Source organism: Phaethon aethereus (genome assembly GCF_964289735.1).
Source record: "Phaethon aethereus genome assembly, chromosome: 16".
NCBI lineage: Eukaryota > Metazoa > Chordata > Aves > Phaethontiformes > Phaethontidae > Phaethon > Phaethon aethereus.
The window spans coordinates 8,173,460-8,195,292 of NC_138592.1; the positions used below are offsets into that span (position 1 = coordinate 8,173,460).

The window sequence follows — 21,833 nt, forward strand, 5'->3', positions numbered from 1 at the left end:
GACTTTATTTATTGTAGAGGAAAGCAATGACATTGAAAATATTGTGTAAATAGCAAATACATTAAGCAGCAAAATCTCCACCTTGCATTATGAATTGAAATGACGTTATTTTAAAACATTTGCAAAGCATCATCATAATTATATGTTATCAACACAGAGACAGATTACCTATTATCTTAACATAATTAATTTGAGCTTCATGCATTTATGTTGCTGTGTATGTCATTACCCGTCAATATAATTATGAAATGCTAAAAATTGGGGTTTGAATCTTCAAGTTATTTTAATTGACTGGGGTTTTTTTCCTCTAAATCCACTGTTCATTTGTCTCCATCTTCAATGTCTGAAATGTTTAATTACAAATTACATTTCTCTTTTGTCTGTCCCCTAGGCCACGTTTCAGTCTCGCTTGTGATGTTTTCACACCATGGCCTTCAAGAGATATAAGCTTTCCCTCTTCAGTGACCACTAGCTTATGATCAAGTTTATATTCTTTTCTCGTAATACTGTTCGGGTTTTTTTTCACGTCTTACTGGTATGTTCTCCTTCATTCATACTTTTATAGCTCTGGTTTCTGGAATTTTTCTCTCTTTTAAATCTCTCCTCCTCCATCCAGTGTGAAAGGCAAATGAAACAATAAATGGTATAATATTTGAGAGGGCTTTCTCTATGTCAGGGTTTGTCCTCCTGTCTAGCTCAAGTGGCAACTCTCTTCCCAGTACTTCAATAGGTTTGGGTTTGTTTTTTTCTCTCTGCTTGCAAGGGAGGATACGTTGCCCCTGTGTGATCTCAGGTGATGGGGGATGGATGGAAGCTCTGTATGAAGGCAAAAGTCTACGCATTTCTTGTCGTACATAAATGTCTATCTCCAGGAAAGCACTGAGGCCACAGCTGTCCAACACAGCGCCCGGGAGCGCCTGTCTCTGAGGCTCTGATGAGGCTTGACTTTTTGACACCTGCCTCTGATGTTTTATTTTTTTTCTTGCTCTCTCATGATTGACATTCGTCTTTTCTGGGCCTTGTTTGCTTGCACTGCACTTGTAGGGAGCCTGAAGCACTGCAGTATTTTCGTTGCAGTCAGGTTAGGGGTGACGAAGATTACACATGCATACTGATTTATGCCTTAAAGGCTGGAAACAGTGTCAAGTGTGATCTCAGCAGAGCTCCACTCGATGACTCAAGCGCTCGGTATGGTGTTATACTCTCAGACATCAATCCTCATCCAGTAAAATGAAAACTCTCTGTCCAGAACATCATTCAATAACGTCCTAATCTGTAAGTGTTATTAGTTATTAATAAGATAACAATGGTGTATTCAATGTTCATGCCAAAGACAGAACCGAGCCTTTATCAGACTAAGTACTGTTGAAACACAAAGCAGTAAGCAGTGCCAGCCTCAAAGAGCTTTCACTGTAAATGTGCACTTGATAACCAGTATCTCTGCAAGCCACGTTATGCACGTACTCGTGTGCTTCTGAGAACATTTCGCTACAAAGGTCTTATGCAAAGAAGCGATATAACTGTAAGTCCAATGTTTTTAAAGACGGGTCCTTACACTATTATATTTGGAAGCGCCATATGTTGGGACTTCTTGTAAATAGCACTGGATCTGAAAGTGGCTGTTACCCCAAAGACATGAGGCATTTAAACCTACATCAAGCTCTGCATTAGGTTGAAGTCACTACCTATTGACTGTTTTTTCTTCTAACCATATATGTGAAACAAAATCAAAACAAACCCCAGAAAGTGAATGATTTGACAGTTTACAGTCCCTTAAAGCCATAAAAGGCCAAGGACTTGAACCACAGGCGTCTGCACTGCAAGCTACTGGTTCTTCTTGTGCAGGTGCCTTTTTCCCTCTGGTTTTAACCATACGTAGCTGCCTGGACCTGAAAAACTTTTCCCAGCACAGACATTATCAAAATTTGTATGTCCCTATGAAAAGTATTAATTTGGCTCCGCCTCCTCTTCCCCCAGTGAAAAAAGCCTGAAGATTCCCAGCTGAGCTGTATTTGCAGCATGCTGGGAAATACCAGTGATGGGAAGAACAACGCAAGGCCAGTCCAAGACTGAGCACTTTCCTTCCAGTTGCCTTCGGCCCTTGCCAGCACAGGGAACTAAGCAGTTCAGTTTGCTGTTGACCAAGTGCTTTTTGCAAGACAGCTGGAAGGAATGATGGAAGGGGCGGAGGGAATTCCTCTTTCAGATGCAAGTTCCAGCAGTACAGTTAGCTCTGAATCTTTTCCTGTAAGTTAATTTAACACGTCTCGTTAATAGTGTCCAATTGAATAACATAGCAAATGTTTCTAAAAGAGTTGGTAACACACCAGACATGAAGCCATTCATACCTGACTCAGTAGTGGAACCTCAGACCATCCCTGTATCAATTAAATATTGTTACCCTGAACCCTGAAGTCTGAAGGAGCAAGCACATTAGTGAGTACGGCTGCAATGTTCTTTCCCTGCTGTATTTGTTCTGGCAGTCAAAAGGGGACACATAGCCTGCCTAACTGTCATTACAGGTCCTTGCGTAAGTGAAAATTCAATTTTAACAAAACACAATGCCTATTCTTTTTTAACCAAGTCAAACGGGCTTGTATTCTAATGAAAAGGCATTAAACTGAGGGAGAGAAAAATAAAAATAAGTTATGCTGCACTACAAAGCACACCTGTGACTGCAACTATAATTGGTGGATAGACAGACAGGCAGACACTCTGTCGGCTTTGGAAATGGGTCACAGTGTTCTGGAAAAAACAGCAAAATGAGTTAAAAGCTTTCAGTTCTACAGCTCTACCTATACTGTGGAAAAATGGATTCTGGTTGATTACTCTTACTCTAAGGTTTAATTTCTCTTGGATATATTCCCAAAACAGCCTCATCAGCACTAACTGTATTCTTACTTCTGTGCTATGCTTTATAGGTACTGGCTGTGTAGCCATGATAACATAAAACCATCTGTATTTCCAGAATCAATGTAAATTCCTTAAATTTTATTCTTTTGGAGGAGAGGGGGGATTCTGAATAAATTTTGAAACTCCTAGTAATGTTCCATGTTCAATACGCATTGTGTGGAGCTTATTTGGTTTCCTTCTTTGTTAGTATTTTAATGTGTTAAGCAAATTTTTAATCTAAAATTCGATTAAAATATACCTGAGGCCTTGAAGTAAGATTAATTTGATCATTGCAACCAGCAGGTTTCAAAGGCCAGAACTAGGATTGTCACCTTTTGTGTCTTATCTTGGCCCCCTAACAATTGGGTGTCTGTGCTATACTGTTTTGGTAAATTGGGTCAAAAGAAATGTCAAGCGGACACCAGTTTCCCAGGAAAATAAAACTTTAAGTGTAATATGAACTGGCATCTGAAATTCTGCTATGTTTAGTACATATACAAGCTATTCTGCATTTATTAATGAATACACAGTTACATCTACACAGCTATAAAACCATTCTGCAACAAAATTAAATTTGCAAGGAGAAAGCAGAATTTGTTTTCCCATCCACATTATATGATCTTCAGTTACTCATGTTAGTCCATTTTCCTCCCTCTGCAGCCCTTTACCCCTCCATCACCAGGTAAGTATTCTCCTTTCCACTACTGTGCACTCTCCAGAGCACAGAAAAAATATCAGTGCCTACCATAAGTCTGAAGGTAGCAGGAGCTTGAATTGGATGCCAAGTGCGTGTAGACAGAATGCGTCTGTCAAGAGACTTCAGCTGCCAAACACCGAGTCTTTACTGATCACATGCAAATGGAGCTTTTTGTGTTACAGCTTGGTGAAATTCAAGTAGCAAAAGGCATCTACCCGAAGTAAAGGCCATCTGACATCCAAATTTCCATTTTCTACTCAGTGTATGTATAATGCTGTGGGTCCTTCCTGAATAGCTGCATTTTTAATACAGGGCAAAGCAACATAACTTTCAGTGAGCTGGCACTCCAAAACAGCTGAGCCAGTTTGTTGCTGCAAAGCACTAAACACACTTGGCACAAAACATGTCAATCCCCCCTAAAAAGGGGTGTCATCTTATAGGCAAGAGATTTTTCCAACCCTAAGTGTGAGGAACACTATCTGCCTGTAACGCACACCGAGATCTACACCCAGAAACCCACTCAACAGAGAGGCTTTTCAACAACTCCAGTGGGTATCAGATTCTTATTTGGAACTATAAATTAAATTATTTTCAAGATTTGGGGTGAGCATGACTGAAGAAAAGGTGGAGGCCTTGCTGCTGACGATTGGCCTGTAAGACGAGAGGACTTGAAAAGGAAGATTGGTAAAAAGAGCTGCAATATCAGAGTGGTTTTCTGGCAATTATGCTTGTGCAACCAGTTTGGTTCTCTGCACAGTTATTAGTGTAGTGCTAGCAATAAACATGATTTCACATGAAGACCATTAATATGACCCAAAAGGCCAAAATTTAAGTCTAGTTTTCACTGTTTCTCCTACCCCAAGACTTAATCCCAGTGTCAGCCCTAACTTGTCGCCAAGGTCCCGTAAGCACTGCTAGACAAGTTAATTTAAGATTAGGGCCTCTGTAGGAAGCAGGGTTGAAGCACGCATGAGGCCTCTGCCCTGCTCCCGCAGCCATGGCGGGGCAGCACGGCCACCTCAGCGCCACGCCAGAGCTGCCAGCCGCGCTGCCGCGGAGGCACGCGTGGGGCACTTCGCCTCTCACGGAACGCACAGGCCTCGTGTTGGCGGCCACAGGATTTAACAATGGCGGTTTGGCTTGTCAGGGATGTTCCCGCATGGGGCCTGCCCGTGAGGTCGCTGCGGGCGGCAGAAACGAGAGGCGGGGGGCGGCAGCGGCGGGAGCCCTCAGCCCGGCGGTAGGCGAGGGCGGCCCCGCCGCTGCCACTGAGCATGCTCGGCTCCTCCACATCCGCCCCCGCTCGGCGGCCGAGAGGCGCGGGGGGAGAGGTTCCCCGTCGGTAATAAGCCCTTTGCAGGTGGCGGAGGCGGTGTGTGGGGCTCGCTGCCGCCATGAACCCCGGTGGCGGCGGGGGGGCGGCGCCGGCCTTCCCTGGCCCCGTGCAGTGTAAGTGCCGCTGCGCGCCAGCGGGTTATGCGCGCTCCGGGGCTCGCGGGGCGGAAACCGAGTTCAGCCGGGGCCTGGGCAGGCCCCGAAACCTGAGTAGCGCAAGAAACAGGCGGGAGCGGAGCCCGGGAACCTGGCTGGGGGGGGGGGGGGCGGAACCCGGGAATCTGGGTGAGCGTGGCGGCCTGAGCTAGGCCGTGAGGGGCTGCGGGCCGCCGGCAGCGCCGGGGCGGGCGGTGGGCTCCCGGCGAGCTCTGTGAAGCGAGAGCGCGGCCCCTGAGCGAGTGCCCTCCGCGCGGCGGTGTGTGCTGGGTCCCCCGCGGGACCCCGAGGCCTTAGGGTCAAACGTGCCTGGGGCCTCGGGCGGCCCGTTCTCCCGGCAGGCCCGTGCGGCCCGCCCCGGGGGTCCGGAGGTACCTGAATCACCACCGCCGCTCTGCGCCCCGAAGGGGCTCTGCTGTAGCCGGGGCGTTTGGTCAGCAGACTGTCCGTGCGTCAGTTGGAGCGGTTTCACCCATTTCCCTTTTCTCAGGACGAGCTCCTGACCGTGCTCCTATTTCCCTAGTTCCTGGCGGCACCACTGTGCTGGTGGAGCTCACCCCTGACATCCACATTTGTGGCATCTGCAAGCAGCAGTTCAATAACCTCGATGCTTTCGTTGGGCACAAGCAAAGCGGTTGCCAGCTCACCAGTGCAACGGCCGGGGCCACCAGTACGGTCCAGTTTGTGTCGGAAGAAGCGGTGCCACCGACACAGGCACAAACCACAGCCAGGACCATTGCTTCAGAGACCCAAACCATCACAGGTAATTTTGGTATTAGGTACCAGGAGCTTGAAAGCACGCGACTCATGCAAAGCGGCAACGTTGCGTAGTCCTCTGCTTGCATGTCCCCATCACGCTGAGCCAAAATGACAGTTTTCACATTAGTGGTCACATACCTGCAAGCAAAGGAAGAAAAAAAGTGGCATGCTGCCTTCTTGGTTTTTATATGACAGCAGTTACTTAACTGGCATCACGATTAGCAAATTCACTTAAAGAATTGCTTAAATCTCATATGTTGTATAACCAACTTATGCAAACTAATTAAAATTGTCAATACTTATGAAAAATAATCAAATTACTATGCATTTTATTTTTTAAGAGTGCTCTTGATGAAAAACAGACACAAAATTGCTGTCAGGCGCCAATCCAGGCCTTTTTATGTGAGAACACTGCATTCCCTAACATTGCTCCCACAAGTAATTGGCAGGAAAAGTATTACTCAAAATTTCTGCCCATGCGAAGGCTCAAGTGAGGTCCTGATCCTGCAGACATTTAAATAAAACTAGAATTTTGTTCCGTCTGTGAAGGTTTGCTCTTCTATATATAGTTTATTTTATTTTCGTCTGGGACCTTACTAAAATCCAGATTATTTTACTTTAATTTGGATAGACAGATTAGACCAGAGAATCTGGAAGAGCAGTGAAACAAACTGAATTCAGGGCTCACTTCCAGGAATTTTTGTATTATAATCCCTCAACTCCGTGTGGGTTTTGGATGAGTCATTTTTCTGCTTCATACTTATTCATCTTTAAAATGAGAGTAGTTATATCTTTCTGCCCTTTTGGGGTATAGCGTTGTTTAATTAATTTAAAAGCTGCTACTTTGGCTGGGATAGCTGTTACAGGAATAACAGGTGAAACTAAAACCAGTATAGTTGAAAGAGGCTGGGCTTTCTTAATAATTTTTTAAAAATTTGTTTACATGATGCCTTTCTGACAACATTGGCCATATAAATAATTTGAGTTTTTTCTCCTTTGGGCTGTAGCACAGCCACCGTTGAAAAACAAACATACCTTTATTAATGTAAGACCTGGACAGGCATCAGAAGAAACTGAATGTCTGAAGAAACTGAACGGTGCAGTCAGATAGGATTCAGAAGCAGACAAGTGGGCCTACATAGGGTCATACTAAGTTCAGTGTGGCTCACCAGGTCTTGACAGAATTTTCACTGATAGCAAGGGAGAGAAAAGCCTTTCACCTTTCCCCCAGAAACATTAATTTTTCTGGAAAAAACGGAATAGAGAAGAAATTAATGAAACTAGAAAATAATTAGATTTTTCTCATTGGATAAGATAATGTTCTCAAATTGAGCTCTTTTATGTGTTTAGTTTCTGCACCAGAGTTTGTTTTTGAGCATGGCTATCAAACATACCTGCCCAGTGAGACCAGTGAGCCTCAAACTGCTGCTATTGTCTCTACACCACCAAAAGCACGTTCAAGAAAATCCACTTCCTCACTTACACAGAAGAAACTAAACTGCTGCTATCCAGGTAAGATGCGGACTAGGCCTTCTTCCTTTTAATTTTAAAATTGATAGGTTTCAAATAGTGATATGAATGATAGCTCTGTTTTTCTTAAGCAGTTAAGATGCACAGAACCTGGAAGGCAACCTACTTACTAAAGGTGTGATGTACTGCCATGGATACCAGTAGTAGTTTTGCTATTGATTTCACGAGTCCTTAGACTTTGGTCCTATAGTGTCTGGTGATGCTGCAGTGGGTTTGCATATATCCATTGGCCTATGCCCACACCCGTAGCAATGTAAGAGCAGGGTCTTGTTACCTTTTTGCTCACCGCTGTCAAGGTGCGTGAGAAATATTATACATTTGTTTTGCGTTATATGTTTTGTCTTTGGTCGGTTAGCATTTTTATAAGGATGGATGGAACCAAAGTATTTGGAGCCCTTAATGAGTAAAAACCATGCGATATGCAGAAAACGTGTGCAGAGACAGCCACGTAGATGAGTAGTCATGTTAATAGTAGCAGAAGTTACAGTCTCTTTTTCACAAGCTTGCCTTCATTTGAAAGGCACGTTTCAAATTCTTAGCATTCATTTCTGTGCTGTAAAACTGTAGCACTCTCCACTTGGGCAGAATTCCTGAATGGTGAGCTGTTACCTGAGTTCCCAATTGCACTAACTTGAAGTCATGCATGGAATTAATTAGTTCGCCCAGCATCCCCTGTGTACTGTGAAGAGCATCTCAAATCCTAGGCAGAGATTCCAGAGAATTTGTTTCAAAGCTTAGAGAAAACAGAGAGCGAGTTGCCTTCTAGGAGAAGCATTAAAAAACTGAAGTTCATACTTAGCCGATCACTAATTTAAGTAGATTTGAGTAAACAAGATGGGCAATTTGTTTTCTGTTTAATGCTGATTTTTAAATAAAACGTTCTTTAAAAGAAACATAATGCCCAAAGTATGGTAGTATATTTTCATTCTTTTGTTAGATTTTCCTTGAATTTCATGATCTTAACTTTTTCAGGTTGCCAGTTCAAGACTTCCTATGGTATGAAGGATATGGAACGTCATCTACGAACACACACAGGTTTATATAGTTGCTATATTTTATTTTTGATTGGTTTCCTCCTTTCGGATTTTTGCCAGAAGGTATTTTCCTACAAAATAATGTATCTATAGATAAATTAGCTAGAATGTACACGTATATCTGTACTTTCTAGTATTGTAGTTCTCTGTCCCTGGGGAATTGCCCGTTTTGGGTAAGCCATGTCCCACTATGGGCACTCATAACTATGAAACGTGAACACTGTACATCAGTTTAAGGCATAGTTAAATTTCAGAGGTGCAGACCATGTGTTTATCAGGGTGCATTGTGGTGGTGCATAAACCTAGTTTGTTCTTCATCTGAAACAATGATTCCAACATTTCACCTCCCTTCCCCCTAAACTGCAATTTCAGAGTTACAAAAGGTCTTCTAAACTTCTTGCACTTGTGCACACAGCCTTCTGGAGCATAGTAGAGTTCTTAGCTGATAGGGTGGCTGCTGAAATCCAATGTCTAGCTTTTCAGAGCTAGCCCTATTTCTATTAAGTGTTTAGTTTGTGCTTTTTTTATTGCAACAACATCCTTATGGTGCAAAAAATCTTGATATGTTGATGCTCTTCCGTTTGTTTCAGGAGACAAGCCCCATAAATGTGAAGTTTGTAACAAATGTTTTAGTCGTAAAGATAAGCTGAAGATGCATATGCGTTCCCATACTGGGGTGAAGCCTTACAAATGTAAACACTGTGACTATGCAGCTGCTGACAGCAGCAGTCTCAACAAACACCAGCGCATTCACTCCAATGAGCGTCCTTTTAAATGCCAGATCTGTCCTTATGCAAGCCGCAACTCTAGCCAGCTAACCGTACATCTCAGATCCCACACAGGTAAGTTCATGCTAAAATTCGAGTCTGTAAAGGTTTGAAGGTCATTGGGAAGATTTTAAAAGGTATACGGATGTCAAGATGCCAGAAAGGGCCTGTTCGACTTCTCAAAGCACCTAGACATCTACCTTCTATGAATTTCTTGGGCATAGAATCTAGCAGGTCAACACAACTCAACTAGAAATACCTCGAAGCAATCAGAAGACACATCTGACTCTTGGTAGATTTTCTTCTAAATTGGTTTTGAAACTGCCTCTTAGATGTTCTTAAATCAGTAGAACTGAAGGATCTAATTTATTGATTGAGAGCATCTAGGTTCCTGTCTGTGTCTCTCAAATCTGGTCCACTCTATTAGAAACACTGACATTATTTTATAATTGAACTAGTTCTATCAGTGCAAACCTCAGCTGCATAATCTAATTTTTCTTGCATCAGTAAATTAGCAAGTAATTAGTAATTTAAGTTAGACCTTTATTGACCTTTCTTTGTGGTACCTTCCATGTGTAGACTGATGGACATAAATAGTGTAGTATGAGCAGCCGGAGCTATATTCTGCCCATATCATTTCTGCTCTATGGATAGAAAGCTTTAGCCTCCAGGCTTACAAACATTGTACCATTTTATTTGCATTATTTGCCTAAGTTTCCTTTTAATCACATTTCTCTTTTATATATTGTTCCTAGAAGAGATTTGCTGTAAAGATACTGCTGTACCGTTGTCTTTGTACAGTTGTCTTTGTATGTTGTTTTTCACCTAATCCAGGGTACTGGATTAGTTTCTGTGTTTTCTTTTTATACATTTGATTAGTTCTGTGAATTTTAGCTGCAAGGTGGTTATGGTTCAGTAATTACTAGATTAGCTTTAAACCTATCCTACATCTGATTCTGAATTCGAGTACTGAACAACAGTAGTTCAGATGTGTGCAAGATGGGATTTATTTTGAGTAGATAAAAGAAGTAAGTCCCTTGTGCATTGTGAAGGAGGGGAGGGTTAAACCAATCTCTCTGTAGCAGAAAAGAATGTTTCGTACTTCACAAATCTGCTGTGATAGAACAGTCAGGACTGTCATGCAGTTGTTTTGCAAGTTTCCCTCTTTCTATTGCTATATAAGCAGATGTGATGGTCAGTCAAAATAGTATGGGTTGTTATGAGAAGTTATCTGTTATTAAACACACCTGCCAGAGAATATGGTATTGCATATTCCCCATGTCATGTAAGAGCATGCATACTTGTGCATTTATGTACATGGGCATGCTCTGAATTTGGTTGTGGGAGAACCTATGAATGATCATGCTTCTCTTGTATTTCCAGTAGAGTTAGATTTTTGTGGCATTAAATATTGCAGTAGTTGGGAAGGGGTTTTAGACTACCTTCTTTCTTTTTGGTAGATCAGTCTGTTGTACATTAAGCAATTGAATTACACTGAAATTCAAGTCTGTAGCTTTGTTGTCTTCCATTTCTCTAAAATAAATCCTCTTATGTAAAAGGACTTTTTTGATTCAGTGAAAGGAGGCACAAGAATTTTGAAAGTAATCATTTGATCCTTGTTAGGTTACAAAGCTGTTATGCACACAGACAATTTTAAGGGAAAAGTAAGACTGGTATGTAGAATATATTGCTTACTGGAATTAAATTAGTCATTCTCTAGAAGGTGAGTGTAATCTACATTGCTCAGCGTGAGATCATCTGCATAGCATTACTTGTTGAACTAGTCATCTAAAGATCAGTTTCCTGTTAATTTGAGTAAAACTACTCTTACAATTAGTAATTCCAGGATCAGACACTTTTTTTTTTTAAGTTATATTTGGTCAGTGTTGATTATGTATGGACAGAAATGTAAAAAAAAAATGTAAGTCATAGACCACTCTAAATAAACAGAACCAGCATACTCTGCTATATTCACTAAAATTACTAATTCTTTTTCATATATTGTGCTACCCTGTATGTGAAAATTAAGTCATTGAAATACGTACTGTACCTTCATCAGCAAAGTAGATAAAAATTCAGTAGCTGAGTGTGCAGCTGAGACTGTAAAATAAACTAGATGAACAAACAATGCATCTTCATCAATAAAATCTGTTTAATTTAGAGAATACACCATGTATCTCAATTATTAAACAGATACATGGATTAGCACAGTAGGCCACAACTTAATTTGAAAATATGCAGCTAAACCTATGACATATGTAGCTGGATAAGCAAATTATGCAAAATTATACAGCTATCACAAACTCTATAAAATACTAACTTATAAAATAAATCAGCCATTTGCAGCTTGATTATTAAAGAAGATAAATGCTTGCTGAACTGAGTACACTCTTTTTCCTGCCCCCACCAAGAGTGTCTTGGAACCTAGTAACACAATTCTTCCAGGTTTTCAGAATAATACCTACCTAAAGACTACATGCTCAGGTAATTTAGATAACTACACATTTTGATTAAGGAAAAAAAGTGAACAGTTATTTAGTTGGGTTGGTAGGTTTAGTTTGGATTTTTTTTTTTTAATTACTTCAGAGCAGAGTCACTGGTCTTTACTCTGGAATTGATTATGGACTAAACAGAGCTACAGCTTAATTTGATCATGCACGTTTTGACACAAGCCTGCAAATAACGAAAATGCTAAATAGTGGTTTAGATCCAGGCAATTCAGATGATTATTTGTGTAGGTGGTCTGACATAAATAGGCTTACAGAGATCTTGCAGATGAGTGTGTTCGTTTTTCATGCTTTATCAGTTAAGAATTTGACATAACTTTCAACTGCCATTGTTAGATTTCTGGATCAGCATTGCTCTCCAAAAAAAAAAAAAAAAAAAACACAAACCACAGACACTTATGAATATTTTCTATACTTGTTTGCACGAATACAAACTTATATTAGATTTTCTTCAAGTGATCTGTGGAACATCATTAGGCATGATACATGGTGCAAATATCTCTTTCTTGGTTTCTGTAATGCCAGAAAAACAAAAGCTTAATGTTACTTCTCTGCATAAGCACATTTCCCTAGAGTCGCATACTTGCACACATGTTTCATTAGTCTTACATTTGTCTTTTCCAGTTGCATTTACGTAGCTGTGATCCCTCTTTTTTTTGTTTGTTTTTTCCCTTTCTCTAATGCTGCGGTTGTGCAGTCACCTGACACTGACCTTGGTATGGACTTTTGTCCCTACATCTCCCTGTGTTCTGTAGAAGAGTTTGCACTGCCTTCCTCTGCCAGCAATAGAATTTGTAGTTGAGCTGGGCCAAAAAAGTGATCCGTTTTTCTTGTCAGCTAATCTAACTCACCATGTGAACAGATGTTGGTACAAGAAAGGCAGTTAGGAGTATATGGTTGAGCAGTAAGGCTAGTGCCCATTAAGTGTCTGTTTCTGCAGTAGCCTACCATTTTACCTAGGCTTAAAGTTAACCTACAAGCCTCCCTGTATATCTTGCAGCATAAACCAGAGACATGGAAGTGTTTATGTTATTTTCTTAGACTTCAAAAATACAGCAGCTCTTAAAGTTACAGTGTTTATTTTTATTAATTTTTAAACAGTAGTTGACATATACTGATGCTAAAGAGGGACAAATGAGAACTTCAGTCACTTCTCTGGAGCACACCGAACAGTTTTACACACAAAATGAATTTAAAAATGGAGAAATGCGGACATGAAAAAGCAACAGATGTGGGCAGGCATGCTTATGGAGAGTTTGCACACAGGTGTGCCAGACCAGGTGATCAGTACTGTGCCAGTAAAGTTCTCTACATCTTGAAAATATGTTGGGAGTTTACAAGTATCTAATTGGTTTCTCCAATGGATCATGGTCTCATCTGTGATTTGAACTGTGTTTTTTGTTGACAGGAGATGCTCCTTTCCAATGTCAGATGTGTCCTGCTAAATTTAAAATTAATTCAGACTTGAAGAGGCACATGCGTGTGCATTCTGGTGAGAAACCTTACAAATGCGAGTTCTGTGAGGTCCGGTGTGCCATGAAAGGAAACTTGAAATCACACATTCGTATCAAGCACAGCATGGAAAATACTCTCAAGTGTCCAGAGTGTGAATTTCAGTGTGGAAACAAAACAAGCCTTCGGCACCATATAAGAACTCATCAGCCCGAGCAGCCCGTGAAGTGCTCGGAGTGCAACTACTCTTGCTCCAACAAGGCAGCTCTGAAAGTGCACGAACGAATTCACTGCAAAGATCGTCCTTTCAAATGTGAATTCTGCAGCTTTGATACCAAGCAGCGGAGCAACCTGACAACTCACATGAGGAAAGCTCATGGTGACAAAGTCAAGACCAAGAAGCAAACTGTGGAGAAGAAGGAAGGAGACAGGCCAAAGCAAGGTGGCTCCAGGCAAGTTGCCAAATTGGATGCCAAGAAAGCATTTAAGTGTGACCTGTGTGATGCTTCCTTTGTTCGAGAAGATTCTCTTAGGAGTCATAAGAAGCAGCACAGTATGTATAATGGATCTAAAAATAACGAACTGGCTGTTCTACAGCTCCAGATGGATCCCAGTCGGCAGACCAGTGCCCCAATTACTGTCAGTCACCTCCAGGTTCCACTTCAAGCTGCTCAGGTTTCTCCATACAATGAGGGAAGGGTCAAGATCATTGTGGGTCACCAGGTCCCTCATACTAACAGTATCGTTCAGGCTGCATCAGTGAATGTTGTGCCTCCTACATTAGTTAGCCAGAATCAGGAAGACCTCTCAGCCAACAGTCGCTTGCAGCTGCTGGGCCAAGTCAGTTTGTTGGCACCACCTCCGCCTCCCATATCTCAAAGCGAAGCAGGGACTGTGGCACAACCAGCAGTTCTTCTCACAACCCATGACCAAAGCGATGGAAGCGCTTTACATCAAACTCTGATTCCTGCTGCTCCTGTCAGCAGTCATGAGGCTTCCGCAAACCAAGCTTTCATCACCAGCTCTGGAATCAGCTGCTCTGACTTGGAAGGCCTTAATGCTTTGATACAAGAAGGAGCAACAGAAGTGACTGTGGTTAGTGATGGAGGTCAGAGTATAACAGTGTCCACTTCAGCTCCCCCTCCTCCTATATTTTCTTCATCCTCTCACACAGAAGCCCCTAAGCAGACCTATTCTATCATTCAGAGTGGAGCCCATGCAGCTTTGCTGTGTCCAGCAGACTCCATACCAGATTAGTTGCGAAGTACTATTACTAAACAAATTTCAGTCTCGGAGGCAGTGCTGAGTTCAACAGAAATGCATAGGATATAAGTAAATGCAGGATTTGTCCTACAAAGCCAAATACCTTCCACTTACACATTTTACTTGTCTGTACATGGAGACATACATCTTGTATGTGAAAAAGAGGATGTGTATATTTATGTGCCTCTATTGAAATCGGAGGCTGTGTTCTTTGTAAAATCTGAGCATCGAAGCAACTGTTGACAATTTCAGCAAGCAGTAAGCTTCCCAGAATATCATTCTTGTATTGTTCTGGCTAAAATAAGAAAGCCTCACCTTATGATGAATTACCTTCACAGCAGACTCGTTCTTTCGGGCACACATGAAAAGGTAATAGTCCAAGCTATTCTGAAGTATATTTTTAAGTGAAGTCTGTTTCAATTACATGCTATGTATGCATTAACTGCACCTGGCTGATTGTTGATCTGTAAGGAATGACTACTACTGGGTCTAGTGCAGCCCTACTAAAGTTTTAAGAGGGCTGTTCCTTAGTGTCTGTAGAAGTTGTTAGCACCTGGCACTTAAACTGGAAATGCTTATGCAGAAGACCAGGTGATTGTTTTTAAAAAGCAAAAGACTTTTGTCCGTCCATCAGTAATAACTTAACTTTGTTAGCAAGAACACTGTTACGAATTATATATATGGCACAGTGATCTCTGTCAGAGGCACCTGTGTTTTAAAGAACAAAACAACTGCAAATATATTTTTTACAAATGTGACTTGATTTTGCTTTTATTTTGATGCTGCTTGTTTGTAGTTGTATGGGTGGTAAAAGTGCATTACATTTTGGCTCTGTTCTTTTCAAGTTAAAAGGGAAAAAGGAAAAGATCGAATTAATTCAATTTAAAATAAAAAAATAGTAGATTCTAATCCAAGGTCTTAAAGTCTAGCATAAATTCAGATTGGATCACGATAACCTAGTAATTTACCATTATATGATGCGCATTTCTATAATGAATGAATTCTAGACTGTGTTTTGAACTATGCAATATTATAGTCCTGTCTGGTGAGCATTTTTGTAGCGGTGGCTAATAATATCTTCTCCCTTCCAACCCAAACTATTCTATGATTCTGTGATTCACTACCAAACTATCTAGTTAAAGAACAGACTCTCAACTTGGGAAAATAGACACTGTAGGGGCCTGGATCTGAAAAAATCAGAGATCATTTCACAGCCAGACAGCATCCCAAGGACAATTGTTAACATGCATCAAGACTGAAAAGAGACTGTTATCAAAACCTGCTCTGAGATTTCCTCTTGAGGAATCGAAGTCAAGTTAAATTTCACAGTATTTGCTAGTGGGAGACATTGAATGATGGCTTCATGTGCTAGAAACATGCTTGGGAAACTTATGGAGATTATATAATTAGGGCCACTTTCTGAGTAGAAACTCATGTTTTAAATTTTTACCTTGTACAGCCTTTTTTTGTATATGCAGGGGTGCTCCCTGCTCCTCCTGTCTGTGTGGTACGTACTCTATGCACAGTGTAAGCCTTCCTGCTTTATAATGACAAGTAGGAAAATGCAGTCATAACTCACAAGTACAGTCATACAGGTTCTTCTTGAAATGTGAACTTTGCTTTTTGTTGAAATAAGGGTGGTTTAAACTTTGAATGTGCCAGTATTGCTGTCTTCGTTATTTATGGGAAATAGTATTTTTGAAGATACATATCTTTTCTGCCTTCCTTATTCTTGATTCTAAATTAGTATTCCTTTAAAACAAAAAGCCCTTTCAAATAATCTTGGCTTTAAAATCTGGGGTTTGATTTGAACTGTCTGACAGTGTGCCTGACATTTGTGGATGTCAGAGAAGACCACACTCCAGTTAGAGGGAGAAACTTCATAAATGCTTAATTAAAAAGGCATTCTTAAAGGCCTGTTTCCTAGCTCCATGCTGCATTGAAATACGAAGCAAGTTCACTGACAGTTGTCTTGCAGGGTTTATTATTTCCTACACTTGTTCTCCAACTTTTCTGGTGATAGAGGTTTGTTACCTGTTAATTATCTCTTCCCTACAGATTTAAGGAGCTGACAAGAGCCAGTTCTAACTAACCGAGCACACCTATTTTTATATAAATTAGAAGTAGGCGGGAGGTTTTTACTACATTAGATCACTGCAGAACATTCACTGAGAGCAATAAATTGAAAGCCTAGATACTTCGAATTTTAACGCTGGCATTGCTGTTTTGTGGTTCTTTGGTCATGTTTCATAGTTGTGCCTATAGCACAGACCTGATCATTTCAGCGGTGTTTCAGCTACTTGTAAAGCACTTGGAAGATAAAAGGCATCACAGGTAAGTGCTTGATCTTATTATATGTGGTCCCTGATACCCAGGTTGTAAATGATGACTGGAGCAGCATAGATCAAACACTTTGTTATCTTTGAATTAAAATGTGTGGCATAGTAGCAGTACTTCACTGTTAACCCATCTCCAAATATATGTGTACATACGTGCATGAGACTTGGCAGTTCTAGGTTAATGGTTGGACGTGATGGTCTTAAAGGTCTTTTTCCAACCTAAATGATTCTATTCCATTCTGTTCTATGATCTATACCATCAGGCTGTGTACAGTGTTTCTGTGCACTGGGCCAGTAGTTATTGTAAAATCTAGTGAAAGATGGGGCACGTTCAGTCCTGTAACAGTAAATACACATTCTTCACCCAGCTTGCAGTGGTGAGAGACCGTGCGCAGCACTAGCGTTGCAGGGAGGAGATGCGTCCCCAGGAGCAGGAGCGGCCGGCAGGGCTGAGCTGCCCAGGCTGTGGCGTGTGCTGACGGGCAGCTGGGCTGCACAGAGCAAGCTTGGGGAAAGTTCAATGCAGTTGATGTTCAAGTCTATTGGACATGGAGAGGGAGGGGGGATCCTTCTTAGTGGTCCAGTTTACAGCACTGCTCCACAAACCTTTGCATCAGCATAGCAAAGATTTGCGGTAAACTACAACCAAGATCAAACCAGAGACAGAGCAGGTGGGAGACTGCTTCCAACTCCTTTTGTAGTAATGGTAATATTGAGTGACACAAATGGCGATAGAAAATATCTCTTAAGATACTGGCAGCTTTAAAAACCTGTGCTAGGCATTTGAATAGGATTAACTAGTCCATTGGTGATCCAGGTTTTAATACAAATTATTTTTCTTTATTGTGAGACAAAAGAATTTAAATTCATCTCCCCTCACATATTTGGTTTTGTCATCGGTAAGTCTGCCTCTGTATCTACTTGCTCACTTGCCATCTTCCCAATATTTCCTGCTGGTTGATTTTATGAAGTCTGGTGATGTCAAGAATAATTATGTTTTCATTTCTACAAGCCACGTGGGTACAGAATTTAAGTACCCCAACTGAGGAGCTTGCATGTCACGAGTCCGCAGTGATGGAGCTCTCCAAGTGCTCCAGCTGGACAAGAAACTTCTGCCTGGGACGTGGGACAGAAGCTGGTGGAAGTGCGCTGCTCTGGGGTTAGAGCTGGGGGCCGTATGTTGCCACAAAAGCAGCGGTACTCTCGTTTTAAGATACAAGTTTGGAGGTGGGTAGACTAGCTGCTGATAGGCAAGCTTTCGTGTATAGAAAATTGTACCAGGGCTGAGAACTTGGAAGTGCAAATGTTACTTTTTAGTTGCCAAGCTGTAGTACGTTAACTTTCATATACTCGTTGGTGTAAATGAAATCTGCGTGCAGGGTCTTCGTGAGCCTGGAGTATTTAGTACCAGCTATAGGTGGTGCTAGAGACCCAGATAAGCTTTTCCGTGTGCTCTGGGCTGCTTGATGCTGTGTTCCCTGTTAAACAGTCCCCTGCTTCTAACTCCCGGGTAAAAACTTTTCAAAATCCACTTTCGTAAGACGTTACAAAAAAGCTTAGCTGTAAAAATCTTACTTTCACTTAAGATAAAAAGCAACAAATAAAAAAAAATGCGAAGTTTTCTGATATTAAGATCCCATGAAGCAGATCTGTGGCCTAAACTTCATGTCGCATTCATGTTAAATTGATCATTTTTCACTCCCTGTTAATTAGTTTTAATCTGTACAGACTTTTAAGCTGCAGAACTGTGGTGCACTACAAGAATGATACAAAATGAGAGATTTTGACAAAGCTGATCATTTGAATTGCAGTTTATCTGTGTTGGCACTTGGCCAACAGACCTGCACCCAGGGGATGCACCCCATGTCCAGGAATCTCATGTTCAATCTAATGTCGTACTTAACGTTACAGAGCTCCGTTATCTGCATTTCAGTTTCACAAAAAGGCTTGTTTACCTTCTAAAATAGGAAACCAGTAGATTTGTCATATTGTAAAGACTAACCTTCATTCTCGTCCTGTGTGTGCCTCTGAGATAAACAGGAAAGATAACAAAATGGTGTGAATGAATAGACAAAGCTCAGGGCTGCTTCTTCGACATTGTTTAGCTGATTGCATTAGATTTAAGTGCACAATCTAGAGACTTCTTTCCTCCACCCTGGGGAAAAAAAAAGCTGATAACCAAGGCTAACATGGGGATTTTTTTTTTTTTTTTCAATTTTCTGTTTCAATATTCTGGCTTTATTTCTGTGTATGACAGTAATGGTCTTTGTGTTTTTGATCTGGCAGAAGCAGATTGTTTTAATCTCTGATATTCATTTAATACATTCTTCATGTTATCAACAGAACTATCCCTTGAGAGAGCGTGGTAATTCATAACAAGTGTCTCTTGTACAGCTTGCTTGCTTTCAAACTCATGGTAAATAAATCGTATACCTTCCGAGAGTTCTCCCATTGCCTCAGAGCTCTGTAGCAAGTTGTCTCTTTCCAGGAGAAAATATTTGGATGGATTTTGTTCTCCAAGCTCTCCCTGGTAAGCATTGAGCCCCACAGCATGCCTGTGGCACAGAGCGAGCAAACCCGGCTGGCCGGGCTGCTGCTGGCGAGTGCTTCTCACTTATTACAAAATGGATGATGTTTACACTGCATTGCACTGAACTGGCTCTAAGAGGAAAATGTAAAACTAAATATTCCATGGTTAGCTTCGCTTGACACATTCATTGCAGATTTTGCACAGTCTCATGCTTTTTACACAATTTGCTTTTGGAGTCCTATTTGTGAGTTACAATGTGTTACAGTCCTTCCTCTTCTGTGAATATGAATCTCTGACTGCTTAAAGAAATGAGGTTAAACAGAGCAAGAACGTTAGCCAGAACACTAAGCAAGCAGTGATGCATAGCATGTATGCATTTCAAATAAAGCAACCCCCTGCTCTTGCGTCCTTCCCAATCTTTTTTGATTTGGTTGTTGTTACTCCATGACACTGCTTTTTAAAACCAGACCCAAGTATCACATGAGCAGAGGCTTATCCTCTGCAAGACCTACTAGAATGTGCTTTTCTCTCTGTTTTTGTGAGGTAGAAACATACAGCAGGGAAAAAAAAAGCCAAAGTCCAAAGAAAAAATTGTCTTCAACACCTTTAATTGTGTTTCGGTATGGCAGTTATCTGTGTGAGCCCCTGCATAATGTCCCCAGAAAGACACAGTGTTGAATTTGAACAATAAACCAGCAGCACTCTGGATTAAGCCCTCTATCAGTGTTGCTAGTATCTTTTATGTGGTTTTGATAAACACTTTAACTGTCATTTGCATCAAAATGGCAGATTCCTGCTCAAAACCAGCATCAATTTGTCCCCTGCACGGGGGGGGGGGGGGGTGGGGTGGTACTTGATATGCAGATGCACCAGGAAGCACTCCTGGATCAGTGAATGGGATCAAGTCCTCAGATGAGATTAGACCTAAAAGCAAGCAGAACTTGGCCCAAACCTAGCTCCTTTGGTATCTGGGGGAAAACCAAACTTATATTGAATACACATGTGTTTTGCAATTAAAAAATTATAATCAGAATATTTCCCAATCGTTTTGGCAGAGCTATTTATTGCTATTATGATCTGACTGCACTGGAAAGTACCTTCTGTTGTGGGCTTTTAAATTGTTCTTTAAAAATGTTAGAAGCATGCCAAGACATTTTTCTCTAGATTACAAACAACTGGGGAAAGGCTTATTTTTTTAGATACATTTATTTGATTCTGTATTTCTGATTCTTCATTTATTTATTTCTGTTTACAGTCAAAATATAGCCAGTCATCCTTTTTGCAATACGATGCTCTGGCGTCTGTAAAAATATTTGCTGTGTCCTCAATGGAAAGGCTTCTGTCCTATAATTTCAGGAATATTGACTGGGTATTCTAATGGCCTTTTACATTTCTAGTTGGAAAATCTTTAGCCTTGTTATTTAAATTTTAAGAAGAGTAACCAATATTGTTAAGAGAAACTGATGTCTCCTGTCACTTATCCCAATGACCTTTCGTAAGGTGATAAAGGTTTCTATAGTGACCTGAGGAAATAATGTCTCAGGTATCATTGTGAATTAAAAGTCTGTTGCAGGAAAAGCTTTCTTTTCTCTCTCAGGTATCCAGTTCTGCTTTTGTCTTTATTCCAGTTGCTAGACACGGAGAAGGACTCATAAAACATACAGTATTTGGTTACATGGCTGTCTTTCATCTTTTAGAGACTTCACAATGTTGTAGGGAAGTAAAAAAAAGTCCATGACAAAGCAAAGTTGAGTTTTTAATCCTATATATTGTTAGAGTAACAAATAGCATGTATGTTCAGGGTCTGCTGCTGTAATGCCACTGAATTTTGTGACCTGTGGTATCAGATAATTTATTCCATAAGCTTCAGGAGTTGGGTTTGCCTCTATAAGGAACAGGAATCATGTGTTACTACAGATTCAGCTTTGGTGGAGCTGCTGTGGGGATTGCTCTAAGTTCCTAGTTTCAGACCTCATGTAAACTCGCCTGTAATGTCTGAAAGCAAAAGGTCTCTGGGTTAGTGTTGAGTGGGTGAATTTTGTAAGGTGAAAGTTGAACATTATCTGGGAAATAATTATCTGAGGACCTGTAGAGTTTTGGGTTTTTTTGTTGGTGGTGGTTGGTTTAGTCTAGGATTTTACTTAAGGATACAAGGATGCATTTATGCTGCCTTGTGCTCCTGAATGAAACAACATGTTATGCCATGAACGTCTTTCAGTTTACCAAACCTGATGTGACAGACACCTAAAACAAAGCTTGGAGAAACCTCCAATGTTTTCAGCTTCAGTTTCCCATTGATAACTTTCAAAATGAAGGAGAGCTGCTAAAATCTTTGTGCTACCGTTTGGAAATAAAGGCTGGCCCTACATAGCAGACTTAGGCTGTGTAGCCCTGTTGGTCAGAGCTGTTCAGACAATTTTCTATCATTTTTCTTTTCTTCACAAAATGGAAGCTTGTCAAGACTGGGAACCCCTGGGCCAGGTGAGGCAGAGCAAGGCCAGCAACACAGGTCAGCTGCATTCCCCATGGGTCTCCCAGCCCTGAGCCATATATATCTCTCTATATACACACA

General features: G+C 41.1%; 1 protein-coding gene across 1 annotated transcript; it reads left to right on the forward strand.

Moving 5' to 3' along the window:
• Window positions 1-4,983: 4,983 nt before the first annotated feature.
• Window positions 4,984-14,386, forward strand: ZFP64 (ZFP64 zinc finger protein; the record flags this gene model as incomplete). The annotated part of the gene is made up of 6 exons (XM_082007254.1): window positions 4,984-5,038; window positions 5,604-5,843; window positions 7,190-7,351; window positions 8,342-8,404; window positions 8,994-9,245; window positions 13,086-14,386. 6 exons carry the CDS (start codon window positions 4,984-4,986, stop codon window positions 14,384-14,386), a joined length of 2,073 nt encoding a protein of 690 aa, XP_081863380.1.
• Window positions 14,387-21,833: the final 7,447 nt, after the last annotated feature.